The sequence below is a fragment of the Strongylocentrotus purpuratus genome, unplaced genomic scaffold, assembly GCF_000002235.5.
Source record: "Strongylocentrotus purpuratus isolate Spur 01 unplaced genomic scaffold, Spur_5.0 spur5_scaffold_5, whole genome shotgun sequence".
Taxonomy (NCBI): domain Eukaryota; kingdom Metazoa; phylum Echinodermata; class Echinoidea; order Camarodonta; family Strongylocentrotidae; genus Strongylocentrotus; species Strongylocentrotus purpuratus.
The window spans coordinates 42,099,614-42,115,468 of record NW_022145611.1 but is presented as its reverse complement, the minus strand read 5'-3'; the positions used below and the strand labels follow the sequence as shown (position 1 = coordinate 42,115,468).

General features: G+C 34.3%; 2 protein-coding genes across 3 annotated transcripts in view; one reads left to right on the top strand and one right to left on the bottom strand.

The window, feature by feature from the left end:
• The first annotated feature begins 1,089 nt into the window (after positions 1-1,089).
• On the top strand, positions 1,090-6,886 carry LOC100890362 (transmembrane protein 223). Of its 2 annotated transcripts, XM_030998961.1 has the most exons (3): positions 1,090-1,201; positions 2,864-3,463; positions 4,897-6,886. In XM_030998961.1, exons 2-3 carry the CDS (start codon positions 2,935-2,937, stop codon positions 5,187-5,189), a joined length of 822 nt encoding a protein of 273 aa, XP_030854821.1. In that variant the 5' UTR covers positions 1,090-1,201; positions 2,864-2,934; the 3' UTR covers positions 5,190-6,886. The 2 variants fall into 2 exon arrangements, with proteins under 2 accessions (XP_030854821.1, XP_030854822.1); XM_030998962.1 differs by lacking the exon at positions 1,090-1,201 and having other exon boundaries at positions 2,772-3,463.
• A 2,630-nt stretch (positions 6,887-9,516) lies between these two features.
• LOC590815 (forkhead transcription factor N2/3) overlaps positions 9,517-15,855 on the bottom strand; it is a gene marked incomplete in the record, with an annotated part of 28,297 nt that continues 21,958 nt past the window's right edge. The window contains 1 exon segment of the mRNA XM_030999643.1: positions 9,517-15,852. Coding sequence (XP_030855503.1) covers positions 15,603-15,852 — 250 coding nt within the window.

The window sequence follows — 15,855 nt, the reverse complement described above, 5'->3', positions numbered from 1 at the left end:
TTTATCTGACTTGTTTATGTTACTATACCATGCAGGGTTAGCATAGTCAAATAAACATTGAATAAGGGCAAAACAGAGTGTACGTCTTGCTTTTAAATCCATACAACTTTGATATCTGTACACAAATTACAGACGAGAATTTGCTTTTTTTACAACTGATTCTACTAAAAATGAAAATTAAATTGCGCTATAGCCAACTCAATGCCTAAATACTTCACAGAATCTTTTCTCTTGATTACTTGATTATTGTGTGTCACTTTGAATTCAAATGAATTTTTAGAACTACTTTTCGAACAAAACAATATGCTTTCTGTTTTTCCCAAGTGTAAAGAAAGCTTATTATCAGTCATACAATCGACACACGTAGACAGCTGTTCACTGAGCTTTTCCTCAATATATTTAGGATCGGGATTTGAATAGAGTAGTACGCTGTCATCTGCGTACAATAATAGCATTTTGAAGGACGTTCTCCGGTAATCACAAAATACTTTTTTTTTTCTAGACTATAACATTACAGAGTGCATGGGCTTTATATCAAAAGTTATACCCCAAATCTTTGTATGACGTTATAAACACTTGATAAAACTATTTTTATTTATTATTTGATATCTGTTTTTAATTTAATTTCTTTCTTTTTTCTTTTTACTTTTAACCTTTTCTTTCCCTTTTCTTTTGTTTGTCTGAGTCCTTTTTTGTTTTGGTCTGGGGGGGGGGGGGGGCTGCTGCCCAAAAGCTCCCTCGCCATGCAGTACGCCAGTGTTGTCTATTAAAGTCTTGGACAAGAAACTTTTCTGTAATAACTGTTTTGGGGTGACCCAAGTTTGTTCCTCGTTATTCTCATGTGTCTTTCTTTTATTTCACTTTTCCTTCATTTCTCCTTCCTGTCACTTTCTCTACCCCTTTTTTTTGTTGTCGTTCTTCTACTTTCTTCCTCTTCATATTTTATCTCTCAATTTATTTCCTCTTCCTCTCTTTTCTCTTTCTTTTGGTTTTGCTCACAGTGTTGGTTATACATGTGCATGGTATGGTTGCCTGCCGGTTGACAGAGAATTACGCGTCACGTTTGCTTACTAATTTATGTATCCGAAATAACTTTCTAATCTTGCGTTGGACGGCAAGGACGGTCTGTCACGGATAACGAAGAAAATCACCCACTAAGACCTAGAAAGTCTAACTCCCAAGTCAGTTTAAACTAGTTAACGTGAGATAAGCTTCCATTATTTAACATTATATTTCTCATCATAACAAGTTTTGATTCTGGGTTGAAATAAACAAGTAACATAAATAAATTTGTCAAACGTCTTACTCTAGACCTAGTCCGTCACACTAGACTTTGTGTTTGTGGTGTCGGTAACATAGACCACTACAGTTTAATAGAGTCTATCTATAAATTATCACACGTCATCTCAATTTGAACCCGTGACTCCGGCGTGGAGATACCCAACTATTAACACACCAATATTGTTCAAATAATGTTCATGATTTAAAAGTCATTATCGTGTCAATTTTCTTATCTTTTTTGGAGTAGATCTAGGCCTATATTTCCTAAAAACAGACAGTAGACTAGGTCTACTAGATCTGCTTTCTCACAGGGGGCCGTTTCTCGAAACCAACTCCATGACAGTCATATCTTTGTCGGCGACCTACGGAGATGTCATGAAGCGGATAAACCGTTTCACAAAGCCATGACAGACATGATATCGATATATCGCGATACTAGCAGCTCAAGAACATAGTCTTTGTCACGATCCATTTGATTTATCAAGAATAACCCAAAACAAGTTTTGGGGCTAAAATTGTTCAAAAAGAAAAATATACATATAAATTCTCATAAAATAAATAAAAAATAGTGTCATTATCATATTTACATCATCAAACGATTTGCATATTTCTGTAAAGATTCTTAAATTAAAGAAAAACCGGTGAGTGTTTTTTTTTTGACAGTCGAATCAAAAGTTAGTTGAAGGATACCGTAATGTGATAGTTTATCAATACGTACTTTTTTGTTTATTGTGACGAGGAATTTTAGGCAAAATGTCTTTTCTCAGCCAGTTTTTATTCTAGAGTCTCATAAATACTCGTTATATAATTGATTTGATATTGAAAATATAATTTGGAAAAAGTAATTAGAGAGGGAATAATAATGCACATAGGCCCCAAAGGTATGACGGTATCCTAAGAAAAGACTATGGATCGACTATGGAAAACGGTGTGTAACATTCTTACCTCTCTTATTTATATTTTATAGTTTAATAATTTGTGATTTAATGTTTATATTCAGGTTTTTAAAGTTTCTGTATAATTTGTATTCTCACTTTTGTATATTTGCATTTCACATCCCAGAGAATTACGTACCGAACTCGTCTATATTTTTCTCAAAATGATAGTGAAACTAATCGTCCATTTCGCGGCCCATGGAATGGCAACAAACTGACTTGTGATGGCGCTTTACAGCAATTAAAAAGATATGACAGGTTCGGAGCAGTGACAACTCGCTTGTCGCGGAAGTTGTCGCTCATCTTGGCAAAGACGGCTTCGTGAAACACTTAGCTGACAAGTTGTGCGACAGTGGCGAGATGTCGTTGATCTTGTAGTTATGACGGTTTCGAGAAACGGCCCCCAGGTTTCACGGCAAACCGCTGCACAGTACAAGTGCATACCGACAGTAGGCCGGGATGCGAGTGTGTGTGTGTGTGTGTGTGTGTGTGTGTGTGTGTGAAGTTAGCGACTGTTATGATGATCATCAATTTTTTATTTGAATTAGTTTCATGAATTTAATGAGGATCTGAGATTACAGTCGCTAATTTTTTAAATGTCATATTAGGTCTATTTACATTTTAGTTTCATGTTTTCCCCCATCCAGTACAGAGTCTGACTCTGAATGCCAGTCACCTATCATCAGGTTAATCCTGTGATACCTATGCAGGAGGCACAATGTTTTCTGCAGCTCTGCTTTCATCAACAAGACTTTGCAATCCAGTGACGAAGGTCTGGACTTGCCATATATGGAGGCATAGTTTAACATGGGCTCCCAACACTTCAGGATTCAGCACAACATGCCTCAGAGTACCTATGACGGCTAGACTAAACAGTTTAGCTCTGAGGAATCACAGACTTCCATGGGATCGGGATGATGTTGGTAGAATGTTTCTTCCATGCTTGAGATCATGCAGTCGGTACTCTAAGACCGAGGTCACGAAGGACATACTGCTCTACAAGAGCGACAAGACCGCTTTCTTTAGGATGCTGGGAGCCTTTGCATGTGCGCAGGTGTTCTTCTGGAGTTACCTGACTCACACAGCGTTCCTAACCATGAAGGACACTGATACCTATGTGAAGGTGAAATATGGAGAAGAAGGTCCTCCAAAAGAAGTGAAGAACTGGAAATCATGGTCAGGAATAAGGGTGCAACTAAGCACTAGAATTTGGCGGTACACTATCACTGGACTCAGCCTCGGTGCAGGTAGCTATGTTTTTATAGAAAATAGATCAGGAATATCTTCAAACACACACAAAAAATGCAAAAACACCTACAAATATAAATGTACCACAGGAATGAAATATTGGTAAGCTCCTTCATGAAAAATACCAGTGTTCATACAAGAATTAAAACAATGAATTTAAAAAATGGAAGGAAAGAATGTTGCAATTACCCATCATTTTCCAACAATTTACCCTAGAATTTTCTAGTTTCCATAAAGCACTTGTATATTGTCCAAACGATGAAGCCAAGGCAATAGCTTCAAAAATATACTTTTATGATTTCTCTTGATAAGGCTGTTGTTGTTATTGCACTTGATTTTTTCTTTCTCTTCAAGAGCTTTAACTATCTACAATAGTTTATTAAATGTAAATTATAAAATTTGTAGGAATATAATATTCTGATCGACAATTCACATTTACCTGCCGACTTCTGAATTCCCCTATTCCCATAGGATATTCTTTGATATGATCCATCAGATTTTATTCTGAATTACCCAAAGAGATTATGAGGCTTAATTTCACTCAAACTGTTTGAAAAAGAAAAAATATTAGAGATTGGTAGGACACATGATACAAACATGAAATAAGCAATAATGAAACGCAAGGTTTGTGAGTCAGAAGATACCATAACTATATGCGATTAAAAAAAAAAACGCTGATTCTATTTCTAGTTATGAAAATAATGAAAACAGGATACTTTATGACTCACAGTTTTAACAATGATTATCTCATATGATTTATATCAAGGTTATGCTTGAAAATGGAAAATATCTAGAGAAATACCTACACGAAAATCATTCTCGTTCACATGGGTCTGTAATTATAGACTATTTTATCTTAGGTGGCTTTTCTTTGGTAGGCCCATGTATGTACAAACAATATTTATCTTATTTACTTGTTAAGACTTTAGAATGTTATAAGAACAGTTTGTTTATTTGTATAATGATTTTATATTAACTAAAATAAGAACTAATCAGTGAAAGAGCTTGCAGATCAAAAAATAAGTGTTAAAATAAATTTTCAGTTTTAATTTTTTCGCTAACCTAAAGTTGCCTTGAAATGGCATCCTATAAAGATATGGCAGGTTTGGAAGTCAAACAAGGAATTGTTCTGGGAGCTGTCGCTTATCTTGGCAGGTACAGTTGTTTTTAACACTTACACTGTAGTAGATAAGTTGAGTGACAGTGTTGAGATTTGATTGATCTTGAAGTTATAACCATTTCAAAAAATGACCCCTTGGTCCCCAAAGACAATGGGTTAATGGCATGAACATAGGATTTAAGCTGTGAAGAAATTTAGGTATCTCTCTCTTTCTCTGTGTCTTTGTCAGGTTTACCTCTTGCTTGCCTTGTCTGTTCACTACCTCTGCATTCGCCTATGACATGATTCTCTCTGATTGACTGTATTTTGCAGGTTCTATCATCTTCATAGCATCCCTGGTATACTCGAGGAGATCTATCTACCGTATCGTCCTGAGGAAGGGTGGTGAGAGCGTCACCATCCAGACCTATGGTCTCTTTGGCTTACCCTGGAGGTTCACTACATCAATCAACAATACCTCCTGTGAACATGCTAGAGATGGAATCCGTACCCAGCTGCCCATCAAGGTCAAAGGTCACCGGCTCTTCTACATCCTGGACAAGGAGGGAAAGTTTTACAATGCAAGACTGTTTGATTATAGCATAGGTATGCACAGGATGTTCTGAAGTCATCACCAATCCTTGGATGCATTGATAAGCTTCAAGATTGTAGAATGGCACAGGATGTTTTTAAGTGATCCTCTAATCTTGAATGAACTGAGCAGCGACTGGATTGTGCTTAACAGTATAGGTCCACCCTGCAAAGCTGTCAATAAAGCATTTTGCAAACTGATGAAACAAATTTAAGGTATACACAGACTGTTCGAAAGTGATCGTAAATCCTTCAGTAGACTTGCTTGTGACGAGATTGTTTGAAGACAGTACAGGAAAGTGCAGAGTGTTCTCAAATGAGAGCCATGTTTTGGGTGGACTCAAGAAAATATGATAATCAAGAACTAGCCTTAGGTGCCAGCTTTTTTAAACCATATATTGCTGTCCGCATTGTTACAAACCAATGGTGTGTATCATCAGGACGTGTGCGTCATTGCTCTGTTAATGTGATGTTTTGCTTTCTGGATTTCCCCCTAATAAAAATTTAACATTGTGACAAGGATTTTGTCTTCTTCCAATTTAATGATGATGAGTAAAATCCCAGCAGAAGAAATAATGGCCTTCAGCTCAGCTTACATGATAAAAGGGGATAATCAGTGTTTTACATGCAGTACACATGTGATGATATTTTCTATGTGTTTTTAAAAGACAACACTGTGTTACAGCTGTATCTTAGGGAAATTTGGTGTATTACTAAACAGTTCTCCATTTAAAAAATTTAATATTGTGACAAAGATTTTGAAGTAATGACAAGTTTGGAAAATATTCCTGCGTAGGAAACAAAATCATTGCCTTCAGCTCAGCTTAAAAGATAATGGAAGATACATTTTTTACATCTATATATTATATATGTGATGATATTTTCTATGTGTCTTGAAAAGACAGCAATTGCAACACCTGTAATGTTGCTAGAGGAATCCAATGTTATTATTTGAGAGTCACTAGCAGTGTTAGAAATTGATATCAATATACCTACATTTTCAAAAGATTTTTTTTTTAAATAGTAATTTGATTGTGTTTGCCATGCACATGTGAGAAGCATTGAATATATGCAGCAGTAATGCATGATACCTTATAAAATGATAATGAATTGTTGAGGAATTACCAATAAAAATCCTACTTCTGAAAAGAAGCATTTGAGACAGTAAATAGTTATTTCCATCTTATGAATTAGATTGAAAAAGCAAATTTACATATAATATGTCAACATAATATACACCAGAACTCAGACACCTTTTAAACAAATGTTAATTATGGCACATGGGAATTGAATTGCCTTTCTGATCAAGCAAGTTCATTCTTTTTAAATATGAAAAGGGATTATTTTCAACGTGTTTACAATTGATACTGTCATGTCTTTAGAATGTGAATACTGCCATCTGTGTTCAAATTCAGCCATTGTGAGGCAGATACATGAGAAATCTTGTATTACAGCAGTAATCTTATTTTGATCATGCATAGACTAAGGATGTTGGGGTATTTTCAGCTAATTTTCATGATTGAAGTTCATTTATAATTAATTAATGGTAGAAATAAGATTAATGACATTGTAAAAAGAGAGATTTTTTTTTTTTTAAATCTTGCCTATCTGGTCACACCAATTCATCGGAGATTGGTCCAGAATCAAAAGAAAAGAAGAAACCTCTTTGAAAAAGATGCACTAGACCTTGGCCAATACTGTGGATTGAATATATGAATGGAATGAATGATAATGTCTTTGTGTCAATTTTTTGCTCTTTGCCGTTACAGATAGAAACAATAGATGTAGAAGAATTGGTTTTAAAGTATGCAAGATAAAGATTTGGAGGAGAGAGAGAGAGGGGGTGGAGGGGGATAGAATAGATTGAAGAAGATAAATTGAGAGAGTGGAAGAGAGAGAGAGAGAAAGAAGGGAGTGGTTGGAGAGAGGGAAGGGGGGAGGTGGAGTGAGAAAGAGGAATGGGAGTGAGGGAATGGGGGCAAGAGATGGAGATACAGGAGAGATGTAAAGAAAGAATGAGAACTTGCAGGAGAGTAAGGAGGGCAATCACAAGGGTGAAGTAAGATACATTGCCCTCTTAGAGACCTTGGTGAAATAAAAGGAGTTGCGTGACGGGGAAGTTTTGAAATAAGAAGAAAACAAGAAAATTACATTACATTGTGACCTAATATTAAACTTCTTTAATATATTGAAAATGATTTAATATCGGATCGGGTAAAAATAATTTCCTTTGACTTCAGTGTAGTTATAAATTCTATTTGATTTTTTGTAGATACTCATGATTCTATGAAAATGAATTGAAAATGATACACATCACTTTTGATTAAAACTAAATGAATGGTCATTACTCTGGGAAATGGAAGATTGAGATACTCCAATTGACAAATAGGAAAGTGCATTCAATCAAGACTACCTTTAAATAAAATCATGCTGTCAGTTAATACATTACATTGTAAAGGGCATATATGTAGTTTATGTACTTCAGATCTTATTAATATCACAACGGTATCCTCTAAATTTAGAATACAAATATGCATGGGAGTGGGGAGGGGGATGAATGAATTTGAAAGAAGAAGATCAATTTCCCTAGAGATAAGATTGAGCAAGATTGAGACTGACATGATTGACAATGCACACTCAAGATATTTATAAAGCAGCAAGAGACACAAACACATCTCACATGGCAGTGATGCTTGCAGTTTCCATGACAACCAAATTAGTCTCAAATTTGGATTAATCTCGTCAGTGAAGAGCAGAGAAGAGTAAAAGTTCCTGTTGGCTACATGGTAACCATGGCAATTGTCTCTTCCCCAGAAGCCTTTCTCGTTTGTCATGCTCACAGCTGGTATCAGATTACGCCATAACAAATTTCTTTTCTCTTTCAGAAAGGGAGAGCTATATATGAAGTTGGCATGGCAACATAAAATACAATGTATGTTTGCTCAACGGCTTGGACCACTTCAAATGGAGGCTTTCATTCTCCTCCACTTCAAAAGAGAGGCAATTCAAAACCAGTTTCAATACATTTATAGACTTGATAGTTCTTTGAGCATATATGATCATTGCATATTTATATCAGATAATACAGGAGTGGATGAAAGGCAAGGGAAGTTGATGTGAGTGCATAAAAGTATGCTTGAAGATGCAATACATTGAATTTTTAAGATGAGGACAACTTGGAAACCCTTAACAAGCTGTGTTTTAGCAAAATTTTAATAATCTTTAACATCCCTTGTGATGTTCAGGAGCTTGCAACTGGTTCCATCGATGCTCATTGTGCATTTTTATGATATGCTATTGCTGGCTATAACATTATTCACATGCAAGAATAATAACTCCTAGTACCATTCTAGATTTTGTTTTAGAGATATCATACAGGGGGAGGTGAGGGGGAAGCAATGCACCAAATGTAAATCATAAATGAATTATGTTGAAATAAGAAATCTCCAAATACCGTACGGTAGATTATTGAAAATATTTTATATTTTAACCACAACTAAAATTCTCAGCTTTTGAAGTTAGGCATCCGTGTCTGAAGCATACAAAGCGGAACAGATAAATACCGGTAGTCAAATAAGGAACAAAAGTTGAGCTTCAGAAAAGAAAAGAGTCAAAACATTTTTATGACGTTGGTGTAGTCGTTTTTCATAAATTAGGTTTGAATTTACAAAGGACATGCTCTCTTGCCTGTGCAATTATTCTCACAATGCCATTGCTACATTTCAATTTCTTTTATTTGTTAATGTCTTTTTTTGTATAAAAGATTTGTTGTTGTAAGTACCCATAACACATGTACTCAAATCACCCCACCCCTTGTTGTACACTACTTGTAATAAATCAGGGATATGTATTAATAATAGCTGGATGTGTTTGCAATCATCTCAGACGATAAGTGTTATGCTAAGCCGAATGTTGCCATGGGCAACGATTATGCTTATTTAAGGGGTTGATCTCGCTTGGGCTCAAGTGTGTGATATGTATGTAGTGCATCAATCATAGCTCTCCTTTATAATGAACTTTGAAGCTTCCCAGTTTTAGCATAGTTTGATTCAGGCAGATATGCTCGCATACGGTCTTTAAATGCGTACAAACACTTAGGGAAATTGGAATTGAGCGTTTATCATTTCTAATTCTTCAAGTTATTGATAAATTTTCCTTTCCACAATTTGTAACTTTGCGATTCTCCTCCACTTTAACCTCTTGTATGGCCTCTTGCCTTTCAATCATATTTCACTCTTTCTTTGTCATCTATTTCTCTTTCTATTCCCCCTCTCTCTCTCTCTCTCTCTCTCTCTCTCTCTCTCTATTCTCATGCCAGATAATGCAATACAGAAAGTACAATTTATCATGAACCATTAATGATACATTTTGCTTTATCATTTATTTCCCAACAAGTTTCTTACAAAGGTTGAACGAAGTTTTATTCTTAACTACGATATACTGTACAATGTTTTTGTTCTTTTTTTTGTTGTTCTTACTTGCACTATACGATTTTGTGTCAGTGAACAAAGCATGCGAGACAATGATAAGATTAATGATAATAATGATACATGGTTACCATATACTTCTTTGGCACCAAATACAAAAAGGAAAAAAATTGGTGCTAAAATAAAACACTTTGAGGTCACATCATGGCTCTTCAAGTGTTAGTTGGATATCGCCTTTTGTTCCCGTACCCAACCTTTGACTGAAGAATAAGAGTCAGGATGGTTAAAGGCATAGTCAGATTTTGTTATTTTCCAGTAAAAACATCCTCTCCATAGATTTTGCAAGGAATTTTAGCATAAATAAATGCATGAATGTTCAAAGTTCCCTAAATATTTGATTGTGATAAATAAATATAGCTCATACCTGATGATCATATTTGTTCTGGGTAAAATAAAAATCATCATTATTTCCATCATGATTAGTAGTTGTAAGAATAAATATATACTGAGATGTACAGCGATAATACATCAAATATATAAGGATATTACTGGATAATATTGTAATAGAAGAATAACTTAAATTCCCTTTCTCACTCATCAGTACTCAATAATTGTAGAAAATGTATGCACTTTGAGGAAAGAAAATAACCATGCTAAAAATTACAGATCTCCTATTCAGCCACCATTTCTTGCTGAAATGAATTACAAATCGTTTCATTCATTTAGGGATCACAAGAAGTACATAGAGTTTTCTACTAACAAGTTTGATCAAAATGTGTTAGACAAAACAAGTATGATAAATTACCCAACCATCCAATAAAAAATAATTTGCACAATAATACTTGTTTCCAATGTTCTTGATTCATCTGCCCAAGATAATGAAACCTTGATATAATGAATAATATATCCTAAACATAAAAGGAATTCTTGCTACCAAACTTTAACTGAAAGGAAAAAGATTTCCTGTTGGAAAAAAAAAATGAAACTGGATAATTGAACAGTAAAGTTTCATGCTCCCCCCCATGAATTATGAAATACTTAACATCTTAAATATCCAATATAGTCACACCCCCAGTGTATACATACACATGAAGATCATACTTCGTGATCTTGTTTTCAAGATATTCAGATAATTAATCTGTTCATAACTGACCAAAGAAGAGTACTTGTATCATTCTAAAAACAATGTAAAAAGGGGAGTAAAATGTCACATAACTCTTTCTTGTACATGCACATTTTTAATATTTTGTTCACAAAAAATCTCTCCAAAATCTGTCCTTGTTTGGGTAGGTATTATCTACCAATAAAATTGAAACTTGCTTTTCCTGATATAAAAATTATATATAATTTAATCACACTCACACACTAAATCATAATGTGAAAAGAAAAATTACCCAGAAACACACGTGGATTGCAACATTTTTCCATCGGCAATACTACATAATTTCAGCAAAAAAAAAATGATTGTGGCAAGTTGCTTATAAAACAATAAATTCAACAGAACCCTGATTAAAAAATGACAAAATAAACCAGGATAAAAAAAAAATCATTAACAAAATTATGATTTCACACACCTACTAATAGATTGTATATTTCATTTCCTTGAAATGATCTTAAAAAAAAAAAAAAATGAAAACCTATGATTGCTTCAACAAGACCAACATTTCATTTTCTTTTAATGTTTCACGTTTTAAGACTGAATAAATAACATTACAGGGTTTCCCTAATTTCAAGAATATAAATGAACTTCAAAGAAATACTCAACATATGAAGGTATGTTCTTCATATCAACTCTCTCACTCATAAATGATACAAACATATAGGTATGATGACCATATGTCATTATGTACTCTTGCTTTCCCTCATGAAAAAAAAAATCAATGTACAGTTCCAGAGACAATATAAATTGTACTAAAAAGTCATAATTACAACAAGATAGGTCCTGATAAAAGAAGAGTATAGAATATTGTTAAGTAAATACAAATAATTACTGCTAACCATACTCTTAAACTTGTATAAAATGATAAGACATAATCTTACAAAGAGAGAAAAACACAAAATTGCAAAAAAAATCCCTTTGATTTGTGCAGTGAGAGAAGAAAAACTTATCAAAATTACTGCTGATCATAAGATATACACGTATGCAAGAACGTATTGATTAGTAAATATAATACTACTATTGCACAACGTGAGAGAGAGAGAGATAATTGAAAGCAGTAAACACGTAATGGTGAATAATGAATGCACTAAAAGAAAAATGAAATTGCTACTGTACATCAAAATACTTTTAAGCAAAAAAATATAAGTCTAATTTACTACAATTTTGGCAAATGATCTCACTCTCACTTTTCATTTGAGTTATGTCATGTGGCATTCTTACTTGGCTACAACTTTCCTTAGAATGTTTTTTCAACAAAATGCAAACTACTGAAAGTAACTATAGTAATATACAACTTCTTGGTAGTACTTACCAATCTAAAATAATGACTTTAAAACAATTTCATCAAAATTAATTATCTCCTTTTCCACTGGTTTCATATTCGGCATAATGAAAGGGGAAATCTTTTTTTTTGACTTCTGCTACTATATTTCTCAATGGCTGCTAATACATGAAATTTATGCATCAAATTGGTGAATGATACATTCATTAATACCAATGTTTTAAGTGTTTACATTTACAAGTGTCAACTAATATGGAAGCACAGCGCAAAATGAAAATGTTTAACAAATCAAACTTGGGTCTTCCCAAATAATTGAAATGAGTAGAATTTTTTTTGAAGAGATACAAGTCTCAAATGAGGGCTAAGATATTTGTTAATGTTGAATATTTGTTCACAATTTTGTTTTACTTTGCTTCAAGTACAAGTATTTTTTTGGTACAAAAGAAAGTAATTTCAGTTTTGAATACTGGTGGTTGGGAAGACTGTACGTACATATAAACAAACAACAAATGTACGTTTATAGCACAAAGATCATAATTGTCTAATTCACTAATACAGTGATGTGTTCATTAAACTTACCAAGGCATGATATACATGCATGCTTTAAAAAGTTTTATGCACACAATACTGTTGCTTGTAATGTTTACGTATGAAACTATGGTTTCATTCTGGATATTTACCAATTGGTTGTAGTCAAATAGTTTGCAATTGTGGTAATCTTTCATACATTCAACTTCATTTTTTTAAATTAAATTTTTCCAATAAACTGTGAATCTGTGACCATGATTTCCAAAATAATTATTGAGGAAAAATATCTGAACAAAATCGAGTTGATAAATGTGATATAATGAGACATCATAGAGTATGAGATGATCCTCCTTCTATTTTTAGTACTGCCACACAGGTCTTATGATATACTTGATGGATAATGACATTCATGCTTCGAATGAAAACTTACAAAAACTATCAACTAAATGGCAAAGAAATATGTTTTACTGTAAACTGTCAAATCAGCACTATAAAGATCACCTGATGTTATTAAAATGCGTTATATTCAAGCCCAGCACCATTTATCTAGGAAAACCATAAATGCACCATTCCCTTTCTCACTTATCTACTATTAAAAAAATGAGATAATATCACTACATTAATCCTACACTGGGAAGTTCAACATGACTAGCACCGCGTATGTATGTTGTTCTAAAGCTCCAAATTTCAGCATGTAAATTGTTCAGTATAGACAGATAAATGGAAAACTTAATTTTACTTGTTCACACTATTTGCACTTCATATTGTTCTCGAGCTGCATTTTCTCTTGCATTGAAGAGCTTGATCATTGTGGAAATGAATTGGTCGTATTTTGGCATTATCACAGTTCTCGCACAATACCCATGTCATGTTTGTTGAGGTTTCACAAGCAAATCCATATTGAGAAGTTTCCAAACATGACACTTCTCTCTTTGGTTCCTGAACCCTCATGTGTAACTAGGACTCAATACACAATTATTGGTTTGGTTTTTCCTGAAGTCATGTCAATAGGATTGCTTTTTTGTTCCAATTCAAATACTGATGAAATTAGTAATGATTTAGAGCACTAGAAAGTTGTTTTTTCTTTCAAAGGAGATCTACTAAAATGTCTTCATTGTATCATTCATAGTAAGTAAAGTTTCAATAGATTACACCAATGATTCCAATGAAACTTTGCAAAAATAATTCTTAAACAATTCAGCTGAGTTGTATTTTAATTAAAAGTTCTTTTGAGATACACACCTTCCCCTACTCCATACACCATCAAAGATTGTATTCAAATAAACATATCTCATAATCACGTACATCAATTTATATGAAAATTATTGTAAGAAACAAACAAGAACTTGGCAAATGCGTATCTCCCATCGTACCTAGCTCTTCTCCTCAATGGTGTGCAGCATTGAAAGCATCTACTACATGAGACCCATGATATGACCTTTGACCTCTCTCCCGCCTACACCTCTTTTCCTTCCCTACGACACAGTACTAAAAATCTTCATGACATGGCATAATCGTATAAGACTTTTTACAACATATTTACACAAATATCCCCAATGTATGCTTTCAAAGCACAAGCAAGTATTTACAAGATGGAAGCACTTGTTCAATGCTTACAACTTTTCTAAACAAAGGGGAAAAGTAGAAAATAAAAAGCTATATGTACTATCTTCAAGATGTGACTAAAACTACCTACATCTACACCTATAGCCTATACAAGAAGTGTTTTTTACGCCGAATGTTTTACGTATATACATCTTGCTCAACAAAGAGAACCCTCGCAGCAACAATTGACAAGATATTCAACCTTGAATATAAACCAAACCTGCTACTAACAATAGCTTTCAGAAACACATGAGTTGCTCGATTTTTATAATGTTGGTATGAACTGAAAAAATAGAGCTGATCATTGTCTTCTCAATGTATACATACATACATTTCTCTCCTGTTGAGGCGACACAGAGTTCATTATGAATTATCAAAACAAGAACAGTTGTCTAGCCCTATTCAGACAAACTTGACAAAGAGAAATTGCTTTCCTTTGTCTAAATCACATACATGTATGTCACTGTCTGCCAAGATAATGTACCAGAAATTCAGAATAAGCGATTTTTAAAATCGCTATATGAACTAGTAATTTTAATGAGCAATGATTGTAATTGCTTGCCCTGTCCTGAAAAAGTTGGATACGTTGAGAAATGCCAAAGCAACATAAAGCAAGTAAAAGATGATGTGCATCAAAAAACGGCAAAACATTCTGAATGACCTCATCGAAGGAGTTTGTGACTTCCTTAGTTCTCTTCACACTTTCTTCCTATCATTAGGAATATCAGAGGAAGAGAGCCCTTACTTAAAAAGGATTATATCAGCCCTATCTCACCTCATAAAACCTTTCCGTCTTCCTACCTCCACATGCATCATATACTTCAAATGTTTCATTAGGTAAAAGAAAATGAAAGTAGAATAAACAATGTGATTGCACATTAAAAGCTCTTTTCATTGTGCTCTACAATCTCAGGTTTGTTTGTTTTTATTTGAGATGTTTTCCTCAATCTTGAGTTGTACTGGAAACAATCATTTCTTTATAAAAAGCTTCCTATCATCAAAAAAGTCCAAGGAGCATCATGATCTCCTTCCAATCATGATCTCCTTCCAATGATGTTTTCATCTCTTGTCAAACAGCCAAAGACCACTCACACAGTCTCTTTCTATACTGAAGAGGGAGCTGTACACATCTTCATCTAAATGTCTCTTGACTGTATAAATACTGAAAACCTACAAACATTCTGACATAATACAACCTCCTAAGAACATTTCAAACATCTTGGATCTTTTACTATATCATCCACTGAGTAGGTAAGCTCTCTGTGTAAATGCAAAACAACGAAGATCTATCTTGACTTGTTGGCTTGGGAGAAATCAGTAACCACAGACCCAACTTCAAAGTGTTTTCCCATATTCTCTGCTCAAAGCAGATGATCTGTTATTGTTCCTCTTTGTCTTAGTCCATCAAGTCTCTGCTGATACTGCTTCATCATATATCCAGGCTTTACTACCTTGAAGCTTCCAGGACTTCTTCTGTCATCATGACATCTGTACTCTCCTCTGGACCTGGACTACCTGCTTCCTTGGCTGGCATTGCCTCTGCACCGATACCGGACAGGATGAGAAGGGCATCAGCAAGTTTCTTGTCCTCCTCTGTCATACGGGGAGGACGCTTCTTTAGGGGAAGCAGTGCTTCTTTCTCATCGACTCGTTTACCACCTTCAAGATGAAAGTGAACTCCACTATCGCCAAGCCTCCTG

What these genes read in the sequence shown, in the direction of transcription:
- LOC100890362 (XM_030998961.1), top strand. Translation starts at nt 2,935, where the DNA reads ATGTTTTCTGCAGCTCTGCTTTCATCAACAAGACTTTGCAATCCAGTG. An exon ending in TGGACTCAGCCTCGGTGCAG is followed by an intron (nt 3,464 to 4,896) that starts GTAGCTATGTTT and finishes TGTATTTTGCAG; the next exon opens with GTTCTATCATCTTCATAGCA.